Below are 27,036 nucleotides of genomic sequence, written 5' to 3'. Positions count from 1 at the left end.
CTTGAGTGATTTAATATATCCTCACTCACTAAATATTGGTGGCAAACACAATAAAATATTAATTGTTTTTCATTACTGAGGCGGAAATGCTTGAAATCAAATTAAACTTTATCTACACCATAAAACAGTGCTTGTTTGTCACACACATAATTCAGTTATTAATTACAAGAACATAAGGACAAGAATACAAGAACAAGGACATGCAAAGACAGCAAACCTGCTCAACACTTTCTTTTGTCTTTCTTTACCTGGTGATGCAATAGTAATAGCACTAGTAATCCTCAGTGCCAAATGCAGTGGTAAAAAAAAATGTTTTTGCAGTGGCAGAAGTTTTTAAGGTGTAGACACAGTCAGTGGCTGGGGTCAAAGTTCAGATTATAGTATTTCCAAAATAACAAATACAAATAAACTAATGTTTATTTAAGTTTTACATTTTAAATTATGAATTGTAACAATACAAATTATACAAAAGATAACCAAATCAACAACAATAATTTTAAATGTATTTTAACAACAAAACAAAAAAGCAGGTATAGGGCATGAAGTCAGAGTGGAACAGAAATAATTTCCCCTTACTCATGCATTACTCAAACCCATTTCATGATCCCCACATGAGTCAACCTGAAAGTCACTATTTCTTTAAGAGTCATTGAAGGAAATCTGACTAATGTAGCAGGCGGCCTTTTAGAAAGTCATGACGACATCAGCCAGGTTGGGCAGGGAGGGGGATCAAAGTGTCTTTATAATGTCAACCCGGCAATAAAAAAACCTTCAAAGGCACATTTCTAATGAACGCAGGGTGGGGAGTATTTATAGGCCTGATGGATAAACCACATGTAATAACACAGTCAAAAAGCCACAGAGAAAAGTAGAGTGCACATTATAACCGGTCAAATCCCTTTAACCTGCACCCTGCAGTTCTCATTAGTTTCTATACGGAAACATACTGCTTCCACCGTCATAGCTTCCCCTGTAAACTTAAAGGTTTTACAATTAGTTTTGGCTAACAGACACGTCCATCAGTGCAGATGTTTAACATCTGCTTCTAAGGGTTATGATTGAGCAGGACTCGACAGTGTAGGAAAAATGCTTTTCTAGACCAACTTGTTTTTTTTTCCGATAACTGCTGTAAGGGCTATTGTTGATGGGCACAGCCTGAAAAGTCTGGGATGCTTGGATTGCGCTAAAACCAACCCAACGTATTGTATTTCTCATTGAAGCCTTGACTGCTGTTGATTCTTTTAGAAAAGAAAAAAAACTGTTTTGGTGGTAGCAGAGAGGATCTTCTCTCAGCATGTTGGTGACAGTCATGATGAAAAGTCTCTTAACTCATGCAGAGTTGTGTTTTTCACTGCCATATGAAATGTCACATTTGACATTTGCTGCTGGCCTTTAATGTGTCCCACTGTATTATGTATTGGGGAGGGTCTGGTCAGTTATTAGTTATTTCTGCCCACACTAATAAAATTCCAAGTAGGCAGTTTGTTACTTTGTCGTTGCAAAGTATATTTAGTAAAAAGCAGTTCAGCTAATTTGATCTGTGTTTTTTCAGGTTAGTGGTTGGTTCTCATTTTATCTTTGTCAAACTTTCTTTATTCTTGATTTTATCAGTTAAGATGTAAGCAATACTGTTTTAAAGCTCTATAAATGTAAGCAATACTGTTTTAAAGACTACTATTAAAAGTTTATTGTGTTTTTGTCAAGGTTGAACAGTATCTTAAACAGTATTGGTAACTCGGGTTGTCCCAGCTTGAAGCTGTTTTTTTGGAAGGGAAAATGCTCAGAACATTGCATATAAGACAAAGATAAGTTTGTAATATGAACCCTGATGGGGAACTGTTCTCTCGCTTTGTATACAAGTTAGTGTTAATATAAATCAGCTGTAACTCACAGCTGTGGTCAGCTGGTCTTTAGCAGCTCATTGTGCTCCCTCTGTTTGACTTATACATGCAGGGGAACTTTTGTTGGGACAAAAACATTCTCACAGACTCAAACCACAAACACTCAATAGAAAACTAATTAAATTAGTTTGGGGTAACAATCCACAAGTATTCAATATTGCAAATTCAATTTCATTTATTTTATTATTCTCAGAATGAAAATCTGGTCATGCATAGAGAAATAGAGAAACAACATGTGCATACATCGATCAAACATTAACTATCTGATTCATACATATTCACACAGCGCCAACGAAGCAGCTGGAGCAACTTAGGGTTAAGTGTCCAAGGACACATCGGACATGTAGCTGCAGGACCAGGGGGTTGAACCCCTGACCTTCCAGTTGAGAGACGACCGACTCTACCACTGAGCCACAGCTGCCCCTGGGGGAGCTTCTGTCTTGATCGCAGTGTCTGTCTGAGATCTGATTTAATTTAAGGCCAATATTTGGGGTGAAGCACAGTTTGACTCATAGTCTCTCACAGGTTACATCATGTTGTCCCTCCCAAAATGTCAGTAATAAAATCTGACCTCTCTGTTGGTGCCACAGCTGGTTGGCCCACCCTTCGGGCCTCAGCCCGTGTCAACACAGTGCGACATGACACAGAGCTCAAACACATGAGGTCAAGGGTCACTGCGCGCTGTCAGCATGGTACCACATAATGTAAACAAAGAGTCACGTCAGTTATGGTGATGCACTTAAGTTGTGCTTAAAGAGAGTAGGCTCAGAGTATCAGCTGACAGTATCAGAGGTCTCATAATTCCCCTCCTGCAGCTGGTTAGACTTTACCTACCTACACTGATTATGGATTTCTCTCCGGAGACTGCAGCTATTACTCTTTAAGTTTCATTCAGTATTAGTATCAGGCAACTCTCTGTACCCCACAGCTTACAGAACGAACATGTTAGGCACTTACTTAGGAATGTAAAAACATTAAATTTTACTTGTTATTTTAGAATAATAGTATTGCAGTTTTGTCTTGTGGAAAACAATGCTGGATCATATCTAATTCTTAAATAACTAAGATTTATTTTATTGTGATGAATACACAATGCTGGCAAAAAGTCCCATGACACTAAGTTGTTTAGAGCATTTTAATACCATTCACCCCTTCCTTATCCTCCACCCGTCATGAATCATTTTCGCTAGTAGCTGATGTAACCTTCCCGAAACGTCTCTGCGTGTTGTTCATATAGGACAAACCAAAAGAACAAAACTTTTACTTACAACATAGTAATAGAGCTTTACATGGATTGGATTTAAAAGGTTTTATGATTTATAAAAAAAATCTATTATACAACTTGCTAGTTGGAAAAGTTATTATGTAAAATTAGGCAGCCCTCCCCTAAGATTCTGAAGAGTTAAACCTCCATGAATATTTAGTCTACATGATATACCAAAGACAGCTGTGTATCAGAGTGATCCGAGAGTTAAGTTGTTTTCATGCTGAAGAATTGCTCAGAATTATGGAACGTCAGTCTCTGTAAACAGGTGTTCATTTGAACTGGAGATCATGACCTGTTGTATGTATGTCTTTAACAATCAGTGTATGATGGTTTTGGTGTGATGTTCACACACAGCTGTTGTTGTGCATTTTGGGTGTATAATAAGTCTCTTGTCCAGCATCCTTGCCATTTCACAGTTGCCTGTGGTTTTCCCTACAGCTGTCAAATCATGTTATGTCATGATGATGTTATCCATCACTTTTCTTCTTTTTTTATGTACTGTTTACAGGAACTGGCCTGCATCATTAAATGATCACATCAAACACATTATACTGTAGTGACATTTCGTGACAAAAACATTTTTGACCCTTGTTGAGGACTAAAGGAAATATTGATGTGACAGTGGCTCGTCCCTGGACTTGATCCCAAATCATTGCCTGTTCACAGCTGATGCCTCAACCCGTTGAACTGCAGGACGCCTCTACTTAGGGCCTTTTAAGTCGCTCCTCTTTGTTCCTATAACAAACATATCTCAAGAGAAAACCCACTGCGTCCACTAGCTTAGCCAGCTGGTTTCCTGTGTGTATCTTTTTTAGTGTCTATCATAGCATCCTTCAGGTTCTGGTCTCTTATTTCGTGGAAAAACAGAACTGCAGCAAGCAGTGGTCCAGAAATAATTGTAGGCCTGAGAGCAGGTCGATCGGCGTTGCAGTGACAGCCATGAAACCACAACTGACGTCAGAAGACAAGAGTGACTGTGCTTGTGTGACTGTGTGTGTGTGACTGTGTGTTTTTTATGCATAATATTACTGCTTGAACAGTGGACTGAGTGTTATTCTGAAATCTCCGTGATTCCAGGGATACTGACCAACTCAGGAAAAGATGAACAACCCACACAGGGGTTCTGTTCCATAATGTGGTTTCAGAATTAGACAATAGTGTGGTTGATGGACTTTCACATAATCTAAACAAATGAGGAAATAAGGCGTCTACATGCAGCCTGCTCCGATGCTGTTTATCACAGGTGAACTCGGTCACCTGTGTAGACTCCTGGGCTCCACCCACACTGCCGGATAACAGGTAGGGAAAAGCACTGGGGGGGATTTTGAACAAATTATTTTTTTTACTTTAAAAAGCAAAGTTACTATTCTGTTTCAGATACTTCTACACAAATCTGAAAATACAGGTAAAAAAAAAGAAAACCTATAATACAGCAATGAATGACTAGACTGTGTTCCTATGTGTAAGTGCTTATAAGATGCAGGCATCAGATAATGTAGAGAAAGCAATAATAATAAAAAACCAAGTATAACAATTATCTAAACTAAAAATCGTATTTTGCCTCAGGGGGTGTGTTTGTGGTCCAGGTATTATAATCATTTACAAAAGGCATTAAAGAGGTATTACAGATATGTCTGAGTTAAAAATGATCATTGCTATGAATACCTTGAGAAGTGTTGCAAATTTATATAACTGTTGTCTGCTTAGTAACACTTAAAAATATAAATGCATAATGGAGTTTATACATGGTATTTGTATATATTGTGATTGTGGTTTTGGTTATACATTTCTTGTAAAATTTCTCAGCTTTAATATTTTATTTTCAAATGCCTTTATTTATGACAATCTTACTTATCTTACAACTGTTAATAATAAACAATTAATAGTGGCAGTAAGCGGGTTCAAGCACTTTTTATGGCATTAAGCAGGTTTTAAGACTCAACATCTGGTTTAGTTGGGTTTAAAAAAAGCAGAGGTAGACCAATCACACACTAGTTTCGTCATCACAAAGCCAACAGCATTTCAATCTTTGTTCACTGAAAGATACACCATTGGTCCACCCTTCCACTGATTTGAATGAAACTCAGTGTGTGTTAAGTTATGTTAGGATCTTTCGTTCAACTCGCACAAAATTGAAAAGGGCTGTCTCACCTTAAAGGATCCACAGGACAACTCACTCTTCTTTTGCCTCTTTTATTTTCAATCCACTTTATCTTTTCATGATCAACAAATAACTGTCCACTTTGCTTCAGGTGACATCAAAAAATAATTTTAAAGAGTTTTTTAGATTGATAACCTTCATAGAAAGAAAATAAAATGTACACAATTTCATTACCTTCAAAGTTTAACTCAACACATACTGTTGCTATTTGTTTTAAAAAAAGGTACTGTAAATAAATTAAAATCTCAGCCTCAAATAAATCTAATAAATAAACAATATAGGCTAACTGGTATGAATATGTAACTAGACAAACCACATTAAAAACACAAACATCAAAGTAAAATCAATATTAATAAGTCTATCTTATACTAGTAGCATCTTGTGAAGTTCAGAGGTTTTGAGTTGTCCTTCATTTTGATCTCAGTCAGTTTAAACAGGATATATTAAAGGCATCTTAAGTTATGAGTAAACATGTGATCGACCATGCCCACTTTCATCAATCAATATGACACTTGGTACTCACCCCCAAATTTGTACCTAATATATGGGTACACATTTGGGATATTTTTGGTGCCTCCTATGGGTCAGGATCAAAATGCTTTGGTACACCCATTTCTAGACAGGCCCTGAACATCTGTACCAAAATTGACGATGATTGGACAAATTGTTAATGAGTTATGGCCGTTTCTTATCTGGACCCTGAGTCTTTGAGACGTTTTGATTGAATCAACACAGAAAAGGCAGAGAAGGAATTAGAGATATCAGTCTTCCATCATTTTGACTTGAGCTGTTGAGTAGCAATGTGATTGGCTGTTCCTTGGTTGCCCTAGGCTAATTAGAAGAGGAAGTGGCACACTCCATCTTACCGCTGGACTCAATCACTGTATACTGAAAGAAGCCAATTAGTGCTGTATGAACATGATTAGAGAAAAACTTAGTATGGCTTGTTGCTGGGCAAAGATAGACCTTTATGTGTGTGTGTGTGTGTGTGTGTGTGTGTGTGTGTGTGTGTGTGTGTGTGTGTGTGTGTGTGTGTGTGTGTGTGTGTGTGTGTGTGTGTGTGTGTGTGTGTGTGTGTGTGTGTGTGTGTGTGTGTGTGTGTGTGTGTGTGTGTGTGTGTGTGTGTGTGCGTATGTGTTCGTGCCCAGAACCGACCTGTCCAGTTGTGCACCAGTGTGATGTAAGGTTGTTCGATTTTCAGGTCGATTCTGGAGCCAAATCTAGATCTCCACTGCTGGGGCCATAATCACACACTGCCTGTGTGTGTGCGTGCGTGTGTGTGTGTGTGGTGGTTCTGGGTGGTTCTGGCCGAGTGTGTGACCCTCCTAACCAGTCTCTAATGATGTTAATGCTGATCAGCCACTGTATGGATTTCTCCCCAGCTGGAGAGACACAGCTAATCACTGCACATAGACTCCATGATCAATACCCATCCTGAAGACTGAACCAATCTTAGAGGCTTGCTGCAATCTGAAATTTAACCTCTTAAGAACTAAGCAAGTTACACTCATTCTTAAAAGCCAGTCGGCTAAAAAAGCAACTGTAGTTTGTTGGTTTGTTGTAGAACCATTCTATAATCAAACACCAAAGACAGCAAACAGATGTGCATTCGTTTTTTTTGTCCATTTATGCCTTTATTGGATAGAAATGCTAAAGATGGATAGGAAATGCAGAGAAAGATTGATGACAGCATCGTATGGCTGGGATAAAGCAGGCTGCAGTAATGTGGACTAAGCCAAATGCGTTAGGGTTCATGTGTCCTGTGGGCCCCATCTAGCCTGTGGTACAATTATATCCTACCTGCAAGATAATATGTTTCTATCATAACTTGCCCGCCAAAATAAAGCATGCACACCACATCCTATAATCCACCACATTAGCTGGCGTCCCAATCAAGACCTATGAGCACTAGCTCCCCCTCCCTGCAGTTGTTCTTGTGCAACACAACACAGCATCTCTGTGTTTGGCTTTGCCTCATGTGTGCCGATGATTATTAATATTATTATTTAACATTCTAGGCTTTTCACCAAAATGTAACAATCCCACAAACAGAAATTCAGTAGAGCTTCTAGGCCTGTAACTTTTCAGCCATGCCACCATATGTTACTTCCTTTCTTTTATCCTTTTATTCTCTTGTGACAATCCAAACAGAGGTCTGCTGTTTTCAAAAGCAAGTCCTTCCTCTGCCTGTAGGTCAAAGGTCACACAGAAAAAATAATAAACACAGCAGCTGGCTTGACTCGCCTCCCCATTGCTATATTTAGAGAAGCATGCTCTGAGATCAGATGTTGGTGTTGGACTCAAAGTGTTGTCTCTGTTTGGCTAGTCAGGTGGATGGAAAGATCAACAGGCTCTTCATGGAGGTGTGGCACTCAGCTTCTAACCAGTGAGGTTGAATACAACAGTGGAAATAGTTTGTTTTTTTTAAAAGAAGGGTGATGTTTCATGAAGTTCAGCTTCTACTCTGTACACAAGACTGCAAATGTAGTCTACAATTCTTTCATTTGTGTTTTACAACTATTGAATCAAATGTGGGCGCATAATAGTAGTGATGATTCCATATATGGATAATGCTTTCACAACTGCATGACACTTGGTGGGAAAAAAAACATGTTATACATTTGTTCTTTTATTTTTAAATTAGCATTATGTAATGAGAAGTGCATTGAGTGGATCAATTGATGTAACATAGGTGGCTTTTATCCCCTTCATTCCTTTTTCTTATAAGAATTCTTATGTGTGACCTCCACACTGTTTACATCAAACCAATTTTTGTTGCAGAAATGTGTTGTTTTTTTTAACAGTTTCTCAGCATATTGTGTACTATTTTATTGTGTATAATTTGTCATAATTCAGGCTTAACTGACCTTTGTCATCAAATGATGCCTTGTTAAATTCATACAGTGTGTTTCCACAGATTCAGCCACTTCAGATTGAGGCTTTTTTATTCATTTTACCAGCCATTCAATTTAACCTCTACGGCATGGGGCATCCTGACCTTTTTTTAATGAGTTTGTATTGTGTTTGTTTATTTGTGTCTTCTGTAAACACATGGAGTTTACATTTGTATGAAATGTGCTCAATAAAATTGAATTGAATTTTTAGAATCGATCAATCAGCTGAAACTCATCTCTTCAGAATATGTCTTCCAGTCAGAGCACCGGATCATCAGATTTGACACTGCAACAAGGAGATGTCTTACTCATTCTGGACTAATCTATTCAAAAGTAGATTCTTCATATTGAAAGAAAATATTGAGCCCGATGAGCACATGGTAGTAATGTAAAGTTAAAGAGAAGGGGATCTGTACTGCTCGTTTAGTGAAGAGGAGACGGGTTGTGAAAACCAAAGATGAAGTGAGGTTAACTCATTGCTTACGATGCCTTGTTTGGACAAAGTTGGCAGATTTTTTTTACTTACTTGCCTTGACGTGAACAGGTCTCTTGGACTCCATAAATAATTTCCATCTTTGTTCTTGTCCTGCCAACATTCCTGTGTGTAATGCCATGACTATATAAACACACACGCGCCACACACAGTGGAAGTGGAGAGGAAAGACATGTTAGACAAAGGGCTGGGTGAGGGGGAGGCGGTTTGTTTTTCTGCTATTTCAAGATGAAATGTACGATAGGCTTGAGGTGTAAAGCAAACAACTCCCTTTACTCCTTCACACCTATTCGCCCCACAACAACACATAATGCCCAAAAACACACACCCTTCTAAAATGTATCTTTTATACTTGAAGTGTGCTTTTCATTTTAAATCAGTAAGGAGTCATTAAGTAACCCCCCCCCCCCCCCCCCCCCATCTATATCTCATGAACACACAGTCATATTGTCTGTTTTCCTCTTCTCTCCTCTGCACCTCTCGCCTCCTTCATGATGTGATGTTTTGGGCCCCTCTGACAATTCCCACGCTGTGAGGGAAGAAAACCGGAGGGAGCGTGATTGTGTATGTGTGTGTGAGGCTGACCTCTGACCCTGGGCCTGTGTCATCCACCATCAAATAACATCTGGCCTTGACTGTTGTTTTCTGTACCCCTCTCACATGGATCCGTTGAATCCCTCGGCCCTGGTTTCCCATGAGTGAATCACAATCACACATGCGTGGAAATGGAACTGGTCATACTTTACATTTCCTGTGTTGTGTTTTGTGCTGTTTAAAACGCTAAAGCTATTAAAGATGTCATAAAGTCTGCCTCGGGTTAAAGAACATGACGTACTGATATAACTAAAAAAAATGGCTTGGGAAAAAGCCTTAAAGCCAAGTGACCCTAACTCAAGTACTTTGTTCAGTTCTCTGTTCAACAAGTTGTTCAATGAGGAGCATTATTACAGAGACATTTATGGAAAGGTGTGTTTTGATGTTGAATATCATTGTAATGTGAATGTTTACCACTCAGGAAGCATTTTAAGTCACATTAGCTTTCGAACATTGGTGATATTTTCCCTGTGGATTGATCTATATATATAATGGTTAATAAATTGGTTTAAAGAAATATTTCATATGGCTCTTCATCCACCAGCTTTTAGCAAAAGCAAATAAACATGTCAAAGCTTTACCAAGAGGTGAATGGATTGCTTAGCTCAAGTAAAAGGATCCTTCTCCTTCTATATTGTAATGAGGTTCAAACTAAACATCTTGGGAACAAAGGCAGACTTTGATGTGGGTTGTGTGTGGGTGAGTGTGAGAAAAGTTTAGTAAAAAAAAAAAAACAGGGTTAAAGAGAGAAAAGGGAGCTGTCATTTACGTCAGAGACATGGAAAACAATGCTGGAGGCAGGAGACGTACCAAGGTCAACTTGTTGTGTTTGCTGTGACTGAACAGGACGCCTGCCTGCCTGTTTGTAAAACGGAGGCTTGTTTTACCCAATTACAGAAGCAAGTAGTTGCTGTTTTACAGACCGTACTCGCATTGATGGATGTTTGAGTAATATAGTTGTAGAAATGCTAATGAAAGTAGTAGTGTCTATTAGTGTTTTTGTTGAAGTCTGGTGTCGGCATCTTAACAGTCTCATTTTGGCAAAAAATGTATTTGAGCTGGAAACATTTTCATCTCCGTCTACATAACAGACTGAAAATGTAAACTCTTTAACTCTTAAAGATGTTTCCTTTTTTCCCCAACATCTCACTTTTTCTACTTGTTTGCTTCATATCCCGTGCATTATTCAATAGGTTAATATCCTTTGCATTGCTTTCCTACTCACATACTTTTCCCTTCCTGCCCCAGAAACTTAATATTCCCTAGAGGAGCTGTGTCATCCACCGTCCCTCATTGCTTCTCCATTACTTCTCTATTTTACTAGTGATGGAAGAAAATAAGATGCAGTCGATTTCTTAACTTTACAGACAAATAATGAAATGTTTGGTTCAACTTATTTTACATTTTATTGTAAAAAAAACATGCGATGTAAGAGATATCATGGAAGAGCTAACCTATCAAGGCCTCAAAAGATAAAAACTAGGATCCAAAAGGGATTTTTTAAGCAGTGCCTTCTTTATGGAGGGTTATGTAACGTCCTTAGATTTAACATTTTAGTGAAAGGTAAGAGATTCTATGTTCCTGCACATCTGAAAATTATTTGGCTTTAGATTCATTTTCTCAAATTAATTTAGCTATTTCATCAGTGAAAACCTATTCTGTACAAGATGAGGACATGTGAATAAGTGAAAGAAGTTGCAGTACATTTTTTCCTTCAGTAGTGGGAGCTGTCTGCCTATCAGAAGTCTGTAGGCTGCTGCTTCTTGAATGGGAATAAATGTTTTGAATCAGCAGTAAACGTAGTGAACTGCAGCCGCTGAAAAGCTCAATGGTGATATCAAATCTGTAGAATGTGAAATGTTTTAAACTTTTTTTTTTAAATAAAAATGTGTTGATGTATAGGGGATATTACTTCATATTTAGTGTTTAGAAATGTGTTGTGCATTCTTTGTTGCATTCTTTGTTGCAGTCTTAGAAAGCATCAGATTAAATATCAGTATCATCAAAAAAACAACAGTTTTTAAAACGTCAACGGATTCGTCGGGTTTTTCTGAAGCTGCTTCAGTTTTAACACCGACACCAACCTTGGACCATTTATGTGATGGAGACTCTGCTATGAAATAAGCTTATTTAAATGTATTTCTTGGATAATTTGTTTCTATGTTTGTTCTTCAGTTAAAGAGAGAACGGGTAGTAGGAAAGTTTGCCTTCAAAAGATACATAACACAGTTATTGCAATCCATAAATCTTGGTTTTCAGTGTACTAATTATTACAAATGAACATGTTTAGTCATTTAATCCAATGGTTTGCTCTACGGTCACAGTATACCTGAGACCATCTGACCTGATCACATCTTGACAGTGGCCATGTAGATCGTCAAAGTGTCCTTGAGCTTCAGTGCCCTCGTTCACTGAGAGATTCAGGTGGATTTTTGAAAGAAATCGATTATGTTGCTAAATAATGGATTGAAAGGAGCCATCAAGAGGAACTAAACTCAAAAAAAATCTAATTTCATATGTTCAAATATGTATTTGGGGGAGGGGTGGGGATGGGGGGGTCATCTACGTAAGCACTGTCACGAGTCTCCTAGTGCCCCTCTTTCCTGGCAGGCAGATCTATTTTTAGCTTCTGACGTCATTGGTCTCCTCTGATGGAGCCTCGTCACAGCCGGCTACACCAAGCCATGGGGTGGGGTGTAAAATAGGTTTTGGGTTAGGTGTGTATTGGGAGGGTTATCATTGAGGTAAGCCCTGCTGCAGCCCCACCCCCATTGTCATGTCACACCAATCAGGTGGGAGATGCTGTACCACATCACTGTGCTGGATACAGCTTTCCTCATAACCCCCACCTTCTCCCTCCTCCGATCCTTTCTCTCTCTCTTTCTCTCTCTCTCTCTCTCTCTCTCTCTCTCTTGCTTCTGTGAATTAGGCCTTTCATTCAGCATCGATTGCATAATAGCCATCTTTGATTTATCAGCCACTGCTATTGCTGGAGTGCCTGAGGCACACTGAGCTAAAAATAGGCATACTGTAGAAGCTGGCGTCCATTGCTCTGTTAGCTATTATTTGTTATGATCAGAAAATGAGTGGGCTGTTATAGCCTGAAAATTATTTGTTTTGTAAAATAAATTCTGTGGGATTCACTTAACAGTGCTTTGAATTTCTTTGAATGTTCATTTTATATCATCTCAAAATGTGAGTAGTTGTAACCAAAAGGTTGCTGGTTTAAATCTTCGACTCTTCTGGAGAATGAACAGTATCTTTACTTCCCTCATGAAGTCGGCGTGTCTGTGAGAAAGGCAGAGCCCTGCTGAGGGAACATGAGCTGTGCAAAGACTAAAAACATTTTCATAAAGATCAGCAAGAAATCATTTTCATGTTAATGGTATTATGGTATAAACCCTTCACTACCAATATCAGTCGTCAGAGAAGAAAATAGAAAGAACCTGACTCTAATGTTTCTCTATCAAGGCTCTTCACTCCTTTGTGGTTGAAAAAATTCACTCAATTGTTGAATGTTTGCAATTCTCAACCCCAAGTGGATCAATAAGAACTGAGATGGGCTGTTATACTGTGTGCTTACAGGAGATGGACTGAAAGGCAGATTTTTCATGAAAATACCAAAGATTTCATTTTAATCACACAAAATTTTTATTTTTTAAATTGATGCTCACAGACATAAATAATTTAGTTTAGTAATGGGGGTGTCTTATCAGTGAAGAGGCTTGGAGGTGGGTAAAAATGAGAGAGTTGCGGGGGGCTGTATGGACAAGCAGCTCTTCTGACGTACCTCACATGAAGTCAGTGCTGACGTCATACAGAGATAGCAGAGGGAAATATGTGTGTGAGTGCGTTTGCGAAAAAGCAAGTCATCACCAGGTAGACTGTTTCAAAAAGACGTTCACTGTGAGGGGAAAATGTTTATATCCCTCAAACAGCATCAGATACACTTTGTTTCTTTATTTTCATGAATGGGTTGATTTTTACATACTGAAAACAGGAATAAATAAACCTGCTGTCACTTTCTTTTGTCGTTGTCTATGATCATTTCTTGCAATAAAACATGCTACTGTATTTGGAATATCATCTGGTAATGGGACATGCTGCCTTCTGCATATTTCACGTACATCTTCAGACACTCTGCAGAGACTTTATCGTTTAGCTTATCTCAGCCTTGTCTTATCTTTATCTCAGCTATTTCTTTTCTTACTCCATGTGTTAAAATACAGCTCACAGTATGTGGGGGTCACAGGGTTTGTACTATTGTGGTTGTTATGTGTACCCCCGATTTATCATGTACATTTAGTGTTAGTTATTAGGAGTTTGTCATTGGTCATGGCACTGCTTAAAAAGGTAGTAGTAGTAGTAGCTGCTAGGCTGTCACCTGACTACCTGAAACAATGCAGTTTAAAGAATCATGAAGTAAACATTAACAGTCTTTTCATGTATTTATTCTCTCTCTCTTCGCAGTTTTGATGTGGAGAATGGCTTGTCAGTGGGTCGCAGTCCACTGGACTCTCAGACTAGCCCCGGTTCTGGTCTGGTTCTTCAGGCCAACTTCCCTCACAGTCAACGCCGCGAGTCCTTCCTCTACCGCTCCGACTCAGACTTCGACCTTTCACCCAAAACCATGTCACGCAACTCGTCCACTGCCAGCGACCTGTGAGTATTTCAAAGATACTCTCCTATGACCTGTAGCCTAACATCATGCTTCTTGCATGGTGGAGCTGCTTAGCTAGATTTAGAGGAAATCTATGGGTCTGAATCCAGAAGAAACCACTACAACCTAAATTACAACAGTGGATTAATGAAGGCTTGAACAAGCCAATTAACTTCACAACTTATTAAGCTTTAAATATGAATATTAAAAGTTGTTTATTTAATTTTTCATTTAACAACAGACTAGGTGCTTGATACAAAGAAATTCAATCTCTGGATTTTACAAGTCACTCAGTGATGTACATCAGCGGTGAAAAATAGTATAATAATTAAATAATGGAATCAACCTTAAAAATAGAATACATCTAGTGCACTTTATTTACAGAACAGTTACCAGGGAAAACATAAATGTATTATACAAATGTTTTTATGTGAAACTATACTTTACTCTTTGATACTCAAAACATTGAACATTTTTTTCGCATTTGGCTTTGCAGATGTTTTTGGTGGCAGAGATCATGTTTTTCTGTTAACAAGAAGAGCAGTCAAGTGAAGGAAATACAAGTCAAGTCAGAGCTGTAGTCTTAGCTCAGAACTAGCTTTTGATCCAGTTCTTGCCTGTTTGTGCAGCCAAAGGTTTCTGTGTGCAGCTAGCAGTCTCAACCACCAATAGCTGTCGCTCCTTTGTTTTGAAGGGAGGAAGGATTGAAGCATTGGGAAGTCAATTGGCAGCCCCGGTGAGACAAAATGTGAAGACTGCTGTCATTTTCTGCCTGCCTCTTTGGGCTGTGACATGTTGCCAGAAGTCAACATCACTAACCCCCCCCCCCCCCCCCCCCCCCCCCCAACTCACCCTCCCACCACCATCATCCCCACCACCACTACCACCCAATTTCCCCCCCTACACCCCGCACTACCACTCACAATTCCACTTTAAACATCAGCTTTCCCTGAACTCAACCTGAAGTTGAATAAATATATTGAGTTTTCTGAGACAGTCACAGAAGATTTGATAGATGGTGATCTGTATTCACCCACATGAGGCTATGCTATGTATTTTCCAGTATGTTAAAAAAATACAATAAAATTAAAAGGGTTTTTTGTTATTAAACCCTCAAATTCAGGAAACGGTGAACAGAAATAATAGCTCAGGTTTTTCCAAATCCTGCACTTAATATGTCATAATTTATATTGCTGGTCAGGGATATGCTGGCATGACTGAGTCTGTACTTTTCACAGTCAATATAGATTAGAAAAAATCAAACTGTTAATGGCATGCATGCCTTCTCAAATATTGGCTTCCTCACCACCTAATGCACGAGCATCTCTTGTCACCTGCACATTTCAACTTCTACAAATATTTATCTTGGATGCACACCTACTGTAAGAGTGGTTTTACCCTCAAAGAAACACAGACAGACACCATCAGGTAATAAAGTTAATGTCAATATTCACTTTCCCTTTAGCTTCATCATCTCTGTAGAGCCGGACATTTAAGCTGCTAAATGCTTTAGAACAACGTTCTCATCAAACTGTGCAGCTTCATGTCGACTAGTTGTTGAAAGCAACAGCTTTGATAATTGAAATATGATGTAAAATATAGAACGAATGATTGTAGCTCATTTTTTATAAACTAAAATAATTAGCTCAAAATGTTTTTAAGTTTGTAACATCACTTCATGCAGGTTTATCTGATTAGTTTGATAAAACTTCAATGGTTATATGTACTACACTATCAGTCTTACTTAAGTGCATATTAAGTTTTTAGTTTCACAGCTTTACCAACTGAAGTCAAACTTGATTTTTCATCTTTGCCTCTAAGTAATATTTGTTGAACTAAAAATATGTCCTTTCCCCTGCTTGTGACTCGTGTGATTTTTGAGAGTAACTATTGCTCATAGGGAACTCTAACCTTTCTATCGTCCTTGTGTCGTCCCAACCTTATTTGTCATTATTTGTGTGCTTCTCTTCATTAATTTGATGCAATCGAGTGGTATATCTGGCTTATTCACTGGATGTTTGTTTCTGTTGTTTTTTTTTGTGTTTTTTTGTTGTCGTATTTTGTAGACATGGAGAAGACATGATCGTGACTCCTTTCGCACAGGTTTGTAGCATATGTTTTTCTGGTTTTGTAAGACCCGGAGTTTCCTGTAGTCACTGACCACTTTCATAAAACTTGACAAGTCAAAATTTAAATACAGTATTCTAACCAAGTGGCTCTATGACAGCACTGATTTGGTGACAGTTGTAAACTGATAGCAAAGGATAAATGTGGTTTAGCAAGCAAGTTTGAAAAACATCTGTGTTTCTTTACTGTGTTTATATGGAGGTAATTCAAATTGGAATATTCTCGGCTATAGGTCATTCTAAGACAATCTGGCTTACAAGGCTGTAAAAAGAAAAGTCAAATAATTGGTGGAATTACACGTGCCGTCCTCACTCCTGGTTTCTCTCTTTTCTTTAAGGTTCTTGCCAGTCTACGAACAGTAAGGACTAACTTTGCTGCTCTGACACATCTCCAAGACCGAGTGGGAAACAAGTAAGAACGTGAAAAAATCCCAGTGGCCTGTTGCACAAGCTATGTTTAAGTTCTGCATTAAGTTACACTAAACCCTACATTGAAACCCAACGTTTAACCTAAGTTGTGTTTTTGTTTGGTTGACCACGGTAACGTAAGGAACATCTTAACTAGAAGAATGTAACATCCAAACCGACCTAAGACACGACATTTTGACTTCATGTGACCAATGAAAAAAGCATTGGTCATTTTAGGGTTGCCTCTCGTACCTGTTTGTCTCTGAATAGACAAACAGAAGAAGACGATCTTACTTTATTGATCCTTGCAAGGGGAAATTCTGTTTTTTACACTCTGTTAATGAGTCATGCAACACACACATAGGCTGAAATATACACATGCACAAACATGATCCTATGGACATGCACTAATGGAGAGAAAAAAAATCCTGTTAATCAACACACAGAAACGAAAATGTGTGTAAAATATGACCAAGCATTATGATAACTAAAGCCTACACCATACTAGGTGTAAGATTTAAGTTATAAATGACTCTGACATTGGAACTATCTGAGCTGTTGCAACGACTGAATCCTTGGTAGTGAGTGAACTCTGGGTTTGTTGGAACGTACACATAGCTGCTTGTCATTTTCTTATTTCACTAACACTGCATCTGTTCCTCGTTTCAGGCGGCCTACAACCAGCACCCAGCCACCCATGTGTAAGCCATGTCTTACAGGTCAGTGTTAATATATCTGTGAGGTTTGTAGCACGTACGGCACTGTAAATAGAGTTACTGTTGTACTGTTCTAAGCAACTATTCTAAATAAAGCTAATTTCCGTTACAACCCCTGCTTTAGGTTTGACTGAGACTCCCAACAAGAAAAGCTTATAAACATGTATTTAATTGTGCCAAGAAAACATATATTTAAAATTGCAATATCCCCACTCTGTTTCCCTTTACAAAAATGTGGATACAGACAATTTCCTTTTTATTGACTGACCTGTAACATGCTTGCGTTTGACCATTCAGAGGAGCCCTGCCAGAAGCTGGCAGTGGAGACATTGGAGGAACTTGACTGGTGTCTGGACCAGCTGGAGACGCTGCAAACAAGACACTCTGTTGGCGAAATGGCATCCAATAAGGTGGGTTGACAATACCTTAACTTCAAAGTTCTCAGTAGGGCAGCACAATTTCATTGTTATCGCAATATTACATTAGAACATAATTACCACTTTGCTAAAGTCAGAATTTAAAGCATTGCTTTTACATTGTACCCATTGGACTGGTTCCTATAAATAATGGCAAGGCTGTCCACATCATTTTGATGCAGTTAAGTGAAGCTCAAGCTAGCTATCAGCTACCCTTAGATTAACTTGTGCCAATTAAGTGTTGGAAAAAAGCTGCTTTTTTTCTCATATCCTTCAAGTCTACTTCTTAGCAAACCTGAATGGATCAGTGAAAGTGCCTTCAAACTTTCTGTTTGTACGGGTATAGAAAGTGTTGCTGGTGTATCACAGTTAGCCACTCATATAGTGCATATAAGTGGCTAAAAACATATATCAAATATACCTCAAGAAAAAAGAAGCTAAGTTTTGTCTTGTTTATATTTGTTATCACTAAATGTAAGTGACATATGAAGGTAAATTCAGGGGTTATAACACATACAGCTGCACTGGAACACATTGTCAGACACTCCAGGCATCATGAATGGGCTATCCCTCCCCTGAATCAGATAATCAGCATCTCCACACTCTTCTCCTTCCTGCTTTTCCACACCACCTGGCGGCTACATTTTTTCTGCCTCCAACTCCCATTCAGATTTCTCTTCTCCACCCAGCCCCCAAAGCAGGACGAATCTTATTGGTTAGAGAAGGGGGGACTGTGTGCAGGCAGGGGGAGGGGGGTTCCTCACAGCCTCCCGCTCTCTCTATACATGTCTCATTGAGAGTGTGTGACAGTAGTTGGATGAGCGACTGCAGTCACACCGTCTCTACCCTGATGGTCGACCACATCCCCAGTTTCGCCCATCTCACAACACCCTACCCTTTCCTTCTGACCCCCAAACCCCCACCTCACCTCCACCACAGGACAAGGGACTATGGGAACATTCATTTCCAAACGGACTTCTTTCTCATGTTCAAAGCGACTCTGCTGCGCGTGGAGCAGAAATGAATGTGAAGATTACAACTATTTACTAAACAAGCAAACTTATCTGCTTGTGGTTTTGGATTTAAGCAACCTCTGACATCAGCGTGCGCAGTTTGACATGCATGCGTCGGCTTTCCTCGATAGTCTTTGCTGGAGACTCACACAGGTGAGCCATGTAGAAAGATTCTTGCCTTGTTTACAGGGGAATCTGATGGGCAGCAGTGTAAGCTTTGCAGAGGGCTTAACGCTGAGTGAGACCCTGCCCATTAGATCCAAATCAGTACTGGATCCCCAAACGGGCTGAATATCGAGAGTGTGTTCGCGTATGCATGTATATGTGTGTATGCAAAACAAATTGATTTTTTAAAAAGTCATGCATGTTAGCAGGACATTCTGTTATTAATTATTTAATGACATTTTAGCATTGTTTGTTGGTTTGCAGCAGAACAAATATGTTAAATATCGTTTGAAAATGTAAATGTGTGAATTCATGTGAGTATGTGAGAGTAGTTTGCAGAGACTGAGGAAAACATGAGGAATCAGAAGCTACAGAAGAAGGAAGCCGAATGATAAACAGATACATCTTAGTTAAAGGATCTTAATTCATGAATGTTTTTTGTCATATAGTAGCAACATAAACACTGCAGCATCACTCTCCAATCCACATCCCCTCCCTCAGCCACCACATGCCAAATATGTTACATAATCAGTGTGGAAGCTACTGCTGCAATAAAACTTAAGGAAAAAATACTGAACACTTCTGTTCTCATAAATCTTATTTAAAAAATGTATAACTAGTGTTTTTCAGATTTCCCACTGTGTTTTCAGACAGACATCCTTTGGGGATGTTGTGTGATGTACTTAACATTATACAAAACAAAACTCAGTGGATTTTTGAGAGGGGGAACTAAATTAATTTGCTTGAATGACACCTTTCTCTGCCCCTAATCTTACACTAAGGCTGCAACTCACTATTGTTTTCATTGTTGATTAAGGTAATGAACATTAACGTTGCATCATGTCTTATCACAGAGTAATCCATATCCCTGCTAATTTGCATGATTTATTATTATTATTTTTATTATTATTATTGTTCCAATAACCTGATATGTTGTCTAATTCTGTACATTTATCTTCCCAAGTCCAAAAAAATAAATGTATGTATACTCTTAGAATATGTACTTATCACTGAAACATCACTTATATATTTTTCTCATCAGGTAACAAAATGTTATGAATGAAACAGTGTCACATGTGAATCATAATATATGGTAAACATCATATCCTCTAGGAGTGTGTTCAGGCAGTTCATGAAAGGAGTTAAATGAAAAATCATTTCTCATTCAAGGAGAAAAGAGGGACAGGAGGAACTCAGGGACTTTGAGAGTTCTATTCTATATCATATTAATCTATGTACATGTTTTCAGCTATTAACCTGGACTAACCACCTTTTTGTGTCTGGTTTTGTTGTGTCTTCACAGTTTAAGAGAATGCTAAACCGTGAGCTGACCCAGCTATCAGAGACAAGCCGCTCAGGAAATCAGGTGTCAGAGTTCATCGCAAACACCTTCCTAGGTGAGTTATAATACCAGTATGAAACAAATGAAATGTCTCTGTGGGAGGGAGAGCTGCTGTTGGTTAGTTAAATCCTTGTTAATAAAAATTCCTTTAACTTGTGTTTTTATGGGAACTGAATCGGTCGCAAGTTTACAAGGTCCAATTAGCTACAAGTGAGTCAGTGTTTTACTAAAACCTTGTAGAAATGGTATATTTATAAATCATATAATGTTCAGTCAACTCTAAAATTATACTGGAGTGCTTTTATATAACTTCTGAAATTATAGAATCAGCAGTTTTTGGTGATGTTTTTGTATTTGAACAATCAAAATACTATTTTGAGTCATCTCATCGAAATTACTCAGTTTATAAAAATATGATGTTCACTTTGTGAATTAAACAAAATGAAGTAAACATGCCAGTGAGGCCTATGTTTTTGTGCTGCCTGCTCATCTGACTAAAAGGAACTTAATTGTGCATTTGCATGACTTAGCTTTATTGATGGTTTTACCGTCTGTTTTAAGAGATGAGCATAAAAACCGTGACGGTAGAGAACCATTCATACAAAGAGCAATTCAAAGTGCTTTACACACAAAGAGGCAAAAGAGGCTTTTCAATTCATTTTCTTGTTAAGTCAAAATTAGAGGGAAAGAATGAAATACATTTGGGGGGGGGGGGGTGACTTCAGGAGATGTTAAACACATAAAAAACATTACATTTAAAAAGGGAGTGGAGCAAAGGGTTTTGAGGAAACAACAGAGGGGAGACGTATCAGGAATCCAAGAGGGATTTCAACATTTCTTGGAAGGAGAAATTGTACAGGGAAGAAGGAGTATAAGGCAGAGTTTTGACGGAAAATATAAAAACAGCATGTTTTAACCGGAGAGGAGATCTGCTTGTTAATAAGAATGAACAGAGAACGTGAGATTTCTCCTTCCTTAAAGGAGAAGGAGGCGCGCCGACAGACAGCATTCCCTGACACATTGTGTGGCGTTGTCGTAGCAACAGGGTGCAATTTTATTAGACGGCATGTTGCATCAATAGGAGGCTCAGTATTCAACAGCCCTGCCGGCAGGATGGAGGTCCAGCCGAACGAGGATGGAGCTGTCAGTCGGATGCTGTTTTGCTATGAGTGCCTCAGCATTAAAGCCGGCTGCATTTGGAAATGAACACGATGGTTGTGGGTGTGAGGAAGAGGAGGCATTGTGAGAGAGGTGAGAGGGACCAGACAGCGCCTCGTGTGATGCTGTCACTCAGGTCGCTCTGCATCTTTATGCTGTCGTGGGCTCGCATCGTGGCTCTGATCGGGATATTTGTCAGTAAATCCTGCCTGCCAGGAGGATGATATTTGGAAACAGGCTGTCTTTGATTGCTAATGGGCTCATTATTGTCTAGTTTTGTTCAAATGAGGATGAGTCATTTTCATCACTACCGTGTCTTCTTAAACAGCACCTTTGTGTCAACAAATGATATGGAGATTCTGGTGATTCTGGTGTTGGAGACCTTGCTTTGGTGATCTCTGTGTTTCTGCTTAAAGGATGTCAAGCTTCTTTCTGGGTTAAAAAGAATCTCCAACCTGTAGTCGTGATGAAACCTTATCATACCTACATTTGGAAAAACACAAGAAGCGCTTTGTCATCAAGCTGAAGGCAAGGCTGAGCTTCTGTAAGGCAGATTTACCCATCATCCTTAGCTTTCTACTACTGTTATTCTGCTCCTGCTGCCATGTATCACATTTATGGTCACCATGTTTTGGTCTGAAAATAGAGTAATGTTGTGCAGGTGTACTGATTTTACATGAATATATCTGTGTCAGTGACCCACTAACTCTGGTCTAAATACAGTGAATACTATGTAATGTAAACATTCAAAACATATTGCTTTCATTTCAATCTATATATTATTCTATTTGACATGTTGATGACATTGTCGTACTTTGTATACTCCTTCAAAAAGAGACGCATATAAATGAGTTTTTTAAACTGATTGTGAGCAACAGTAAAATACTGGAGCAAAGTAAAGTCCTGTTTTTGACGATGTCATTATTACAGACTCTCAGTATGCGTTGAAAAAACACATTTTTAACTAAAATAAGACACATGTTAATATTTTGAAAATGACAAATTGAACTCAACATTTGTGTAAAATGAAGGTAAAATGACAGTATGTTTGGTAGAAGAGATCTGAATGATCTGTTTACGGGGATTTAATTTTTGCCTGACCTCAGCTGAAATGATGTTCATGTAGACTGACAGATCAGCTGTGTCAGTCGGTTTGAAATGAGTCAAGCTGCTCATTAATAGCTTGTAAGTGTATCCAGACTGCCCTCCCTAATGTCTCTATGCTTTGTTGAAGGCTGGCTTGCTTTCATCACACACTTCCTTTGAACTACGTACTGTAACTAATGCACACGTGTTCACATGCTGCACGACTAACTACAAGACAAGTCGGCACTAGTCAGAGTAGTTGTAACTATTAGGTGACGATGGATTATGCTTGTGGCAGTTTTAGTGAAAATAGTAGAGCAGTGGTAGTAGTAACCACTGTGACATGAAGTATTAGAAATAGATGTGATGTTAGGAGTAGAGTTTGTATCAGGTGCTGTTGTCACAAGTTTAAATGTTTTCAGTGTTCTCAGAGGTACTTGCTGCAGCAATTGTTTGCGCTTGCTGATTGCTTTGATCAATAATAATAATAATAATAATAGATAGATAGATAGATAGATAGATACTTTATTGATCCCGAGGGAAATTCAAAGCATCCAGTAGCAGGTTACAAAGATGACATGAAACATTTGTTACAAATTAACCACAAAACCGATGCCCCCCTCCCGTACATATATATTAGCCCAAAAAAAATATTTAAAAATACCGTAAATGAATTAAAATTTAAAATTTAAAATGATCAAAAACAGACATTAAATAATTAACAGTTAGTGCAAAATATAATAATGATGAGAGCACAATGGTAGTTTAGCAGAATAAACTAGGTTGGATGCAAAATGCTACACTTATCACATGGCTAGTAGTCAGCTAGTAAATAAAGTAGGAGTTGAGAGTGCAGACCAGAAACAAACTATGGTCCCCTTGGCAGTCTAGCTGGTCTATGTGAGAAAAGAGAAGAGAGGTCTTCTGGGATTAGTTTTAATTGTTCAATCTGGGTTTTTTTTTCTCGTGCTGTGTGGAAGAAAAACAGCTTAATGCCAAGATTGTAATGCTTTCAGAAAGGTCAGTGGGTTAAGACATGTGAGGCAATGCCTGTTCAAAACATATTCTGCAAAGTCATTTCCATTTCCTGGTGCTTCTTCTCTTTTTCTACCAACAAAAAACTGCTTCATTGAGTGTAACAACTTTTTGTGCACTTGAAGAAGTCTTATTGAATGTTCTCTTCCCTAAGACATGTGTGCAGAAACCCTGCACCTCTTTAAGAGACTTCTATAACAGGTCATAACTTTCTGTGTTTGAGTTGGAGTCGGTAGGTAAATATGACAGTGGGGAAGAAGTGTCTTGCAATTTTACAAAGAAATACATATTATTAAACAGTATGCTTCGATGTTTGCACAGAGAAACAACATGACGTGGAGATCCTGTCTCCACCTTCTAAGGAGAAGGAGAAGAAAAAGAGGCCGATGTCACAGATCAGTGGGGTGAAAAAAGTAACACAAAGCCCCGGCTTAGCGTCTACCTGCATCCCTCGCTTTGGAGTCAGCACGTCACAGGAAAGCATGCTTGCCAAGGTTTGTCCACGCAGAAATGCTCACAGACAGAAAAACACACAAACATAGACTCACTGTGTCTCATAGATAACCTGTTCACTTCTCCAGGAGGTCGAGAACATTAACCGTTGGGGTCTGGATATATTCAAGATAGCTGAATTTTCTGGAAACCGCCCTCTGACGGTTGTCATGTACTCCGTCTTCCAGGTGGGTAAATCCTTCAGCTCATACTATGCTCACCTCACAAAAGATCTAATTTAAAGAAATACAGGGATTATGCTGTAACGAAATCACAGCCAATTTAAAGTTCACACATTGACCACCAACACAGAATAGAGACTGTAATTCAGGGTTACTGTGACTCTGACTCTTTACTTCCTCCTTCCTCTCCCTTGCCAGGAGCGAGACCTTCTGAAAACCTTTAAGATCCCCACTGACACCTTCATCACCTTCATGATGACCTTGGAGGACCACTACCATGCTGATGTAGCTTACCACAACAACATTCATGCTGCCGATGTGGTGCAGTCCACTCACGTCCTCCTATCCACCCCTGCTTTAGAGGTGAACTGAGGCAGACGATGTTGTTATTCTACCTCATGATGTCTTTGTTAATTCTGTTTTTCATCGACTTTGGGATGCAGTTTATCAACATACGGACCACAGTTCCATCAGTAGACAGGAGGACACTGAAGTTTGTGTGTGGAAAAAAAAAGGTCAAAACAACAGTTTAATGTCAGTATGTTTGTATAAAAATTTACATTTTTGTTCTGTGCTTTGCTTGACCCCAGGCGGTGTTCACAGATCTGGAGATCATGGCTGCTCTGTTTGCTAGTGCGATCCATGATGTTGACCACCCAGGAGTCACCAACCAGTTTCTGATCAACACAAGTAGGTTTCTCTCCGTCTCTGTACAAAACCACAACAATAATTAATACACAGAAGAGAACGATTCCCCTTATTGCCTGAGACCACTTAAAATACAGAAAACCATAAACACATAAACACATATTTAAAACTGTTGTTTCAGATTATGGAAAGAGAACTTTGTGTAAAAAGGTCAACTTGTATTTATATTATTTTAATTTGTATTATTAATATTTGTAGCCACAGGCTTCCAGGCTATGTGTAACGGCACTGGCTCTTATTAAGACTGGGCTTCAGTCAGCACTGATTCAGAACATTTAATTACAGTAAGAAACATTTTGTTTGTTCTGATAAATGTTATTCAACAACTTCAACTTACATCACTGAAGGTTCTGAGCTAGCTCTTATGTACAATGATGCCTCGGTGCTGGAAAATCATCACCTCGCAGTTGGCTTCAAGCTGCTCCAAGAAGACAACTGTGACATCTTTGAAAACCTGAGCAAGAAGCAGAAAGACTCCATACGCAAGATGGTGATTGACATGGTGAGACTGCTACATCTTTCACATTCAATATTGATTTCCTCCGCAGCCGTTCTCTACCTGGACTGGCCCTTGACAGTTTGTAAAGTTTATGTACAGCTGCTACAGAAGCTTTATGTTGATGGTCACAGAGTACTTTAAGTAGGTTGCTGGAATAACATCAAGTCTGACTCAGGCCATGTAGATGTCAGACAGCTCTTCTTCCCTATCTGCTGGATCTGCAAGTACTTTCTTCAAATTTCAATTTCTACATTGAGAAGAACTTCAGATCGTGCAACCTACACACTGACAATAGATTCAAGTCTTACAATACGACAGACCCTACATTCTATTCCAATCTATTTTTTTGAGGGGCTTTAGCTATTTAAATGCCAGGGTTTGCCTCCCAATATGCAAATATCCCACCAAACCAGGCTTAATCCCATGTTCATGTGTTACTCTTGTAGCTTGTTGGAATCGTTTTACTTTGTATGGGTTTTAAAGAAAGACACTAAATAACCCAGGAAAAATACAATTGTAATCATTGATAAACATAGAATTAGGTGGGCAGTTCTCACCTCCTTTTGAAGAGACTCTGCACAACATCATCATCATTTAATCCTTAAGATTTCTGCCTCCTGCCCTTCCTCCAGATAAACAAAGGTGTTGTTGTAGGCCACGGTTGTTGCAATGACCTGTTTTTGTGGTTTTTGTCTTCATTAGGTGCTTGCCACCGATATGTCCAAACACATGAACTTCTTGGCAGACATGAAGACAATGGTGGAGACCAAGAAGGTGACTAGTCTGGGAGTCCTGCTGCTGGACAATTATTCTGACCGCATCCAGGTGAGAACTCCTCCTAATGACACTGAATATCACAAAAATACACATTAAATAACGGCGCACATTATATAGATATGAATATTAAACTATTTTCAAAGAGAGAAACTTTAATTTGTTCAAAAAGATTTGCTCAGAGTGAGCTGTAAATAACATCAGATCTCAGGTATTGGCAGCAGCATTTCTCCATATATATTTTGTTCAGCCATGAAGCTGGTGACACAGTGCTGCCACCTGCTGGATTACTACGGTACTATTTCATCCTCCGTATGTTTTGTGGTGATTGCAAAATCAGGGCAAATTTAACATAAGTATTGCTGTTACATCCCTGAAACTTTTTCAGATTTATTGGTGGTGGGTTTATAAAAAAAACAGGGACCATCTGGAAAAGAAAACATGCAACATTTGTCATCAGAGAAACTTAACATTTCTTTTAAAGGTTTACATTTTTTGGATCTTTATGCCTTAATTTAGAGACAGGATGGTAGATAGAGTCAGAAATAGAGGAGGGAGAGAGAGTAGAGAATGACATGCGGGAAAGGAGCCACAGGTCGGACTTGAACACGGGCTACCCTCTTGGAGGATTATAGCCTCTGTACATGGGGTGCACGCATGAGACGCTAGGCTACTGGCTCCTGTAACTTAACATTTCTCCTGCAGGTTCTGCAGAACATGGTCCACTGTGCCGACCTGAGCAACCCAACCAAACCACTGGAGCTTTACAGGAAGTGGACAGACCGCATCATGGTGGAGTTCTTCACCCAGGGAGACCGAGAGCGGGACAAGGGCATGGAGATCAGCCCCATGTGTGACAAACACAACGCCTCTATAGAGAAGAACCAGGTAACATCTGCTGACAACGGGAATGATAGGGCAAATACATTTAACTCAGAGTAACACA

General features: G+C 39.0%; 2 protein-coding genes across 3 annotated transcripts in view; one reads left to right on the top strand and one right to left on the bottom strand.

Annotated features, from left to right (window-relative positions):
- The window catches only part of LOC132967026 (gamma-interferon-inducible lysosomal thiol reductase-like), a 68,618-nt gene that overhangs the window by 32,188 nt on the left and 9,394 nt on the right, over positions 1–27,036 (bottom strand). The window lies entirely within an intron of this gene.
- Positions 1–27,036, top strand: part of pde4cb (phosphodiesterase 4C, cAMP-specific b) — an 88,182-nt gene that overhangs the window by 55,910 nt on the left and 5,236 nt on the right. For both annotated transcript variants that reach the window (XM_061033928.1, XM_061033922.1), the window contains 13 exons: positions 13,781–13,972; positions 16,037–16,073; positions 16,435–16,508; positions 17,174–17,223; positions 17,518–17,630; positions 20,118–20,211; positions 23,757–23,929; positions 24,017–24,115; positions 24,308–24,472; positions 24,700–24,799; positions 25,165–25,319; positions 26,019–26,141; positions 26,796–26,978. In XM_061033928.1, coding sequence (XP_060889911.1) covers positions 13,781–13,972; positions 16,037–16,073; positions 16,435–16,508; positions 17,174–17,223; positions 17,518–17,630; positions 20,118–20,211; positions 23,757–23,929; positions 24,017–24,115; positions 24,308–24,472; positions 24,700–24,799; positions 25,165–25,319; positions 26,019–26,141; positions 26,796–26,978 — 1,558 coding nt within the window. The remainder of the gene's footprint in view (positions 1–13,780; positions 13,973–16,036; positions 16,074–16,434; positions 16,509–17,173; positions 17,224–17,517; positions 17,631–20,117; positions 20,212–23,756; positions 23,930–24,016; positions 24,116–24,307; positions 24,473–24,699; positions 24,800–25,164; positions 25,320–26,018; positions 26,142–26,795; positions 26,979–27,036) is intronic.

This window comes from Labrus mixtus, chromosome 3 (assembly GCF_963584025.1).
Source record: "Labrus mixtus chromosome 3, fLabMix1.1, whole genome shotgun sequence".
NCBI lineage: Eukaryota > Metazoa > Chordata > Actinopteri > Labriformes > Labridae > Labrus > Labrus mixtus.
The sequence above is the reverse complement of the archived record's forward strand: the minus strand, read 5'-3'. Positions and strand labels throughout refer to the sequence as shown.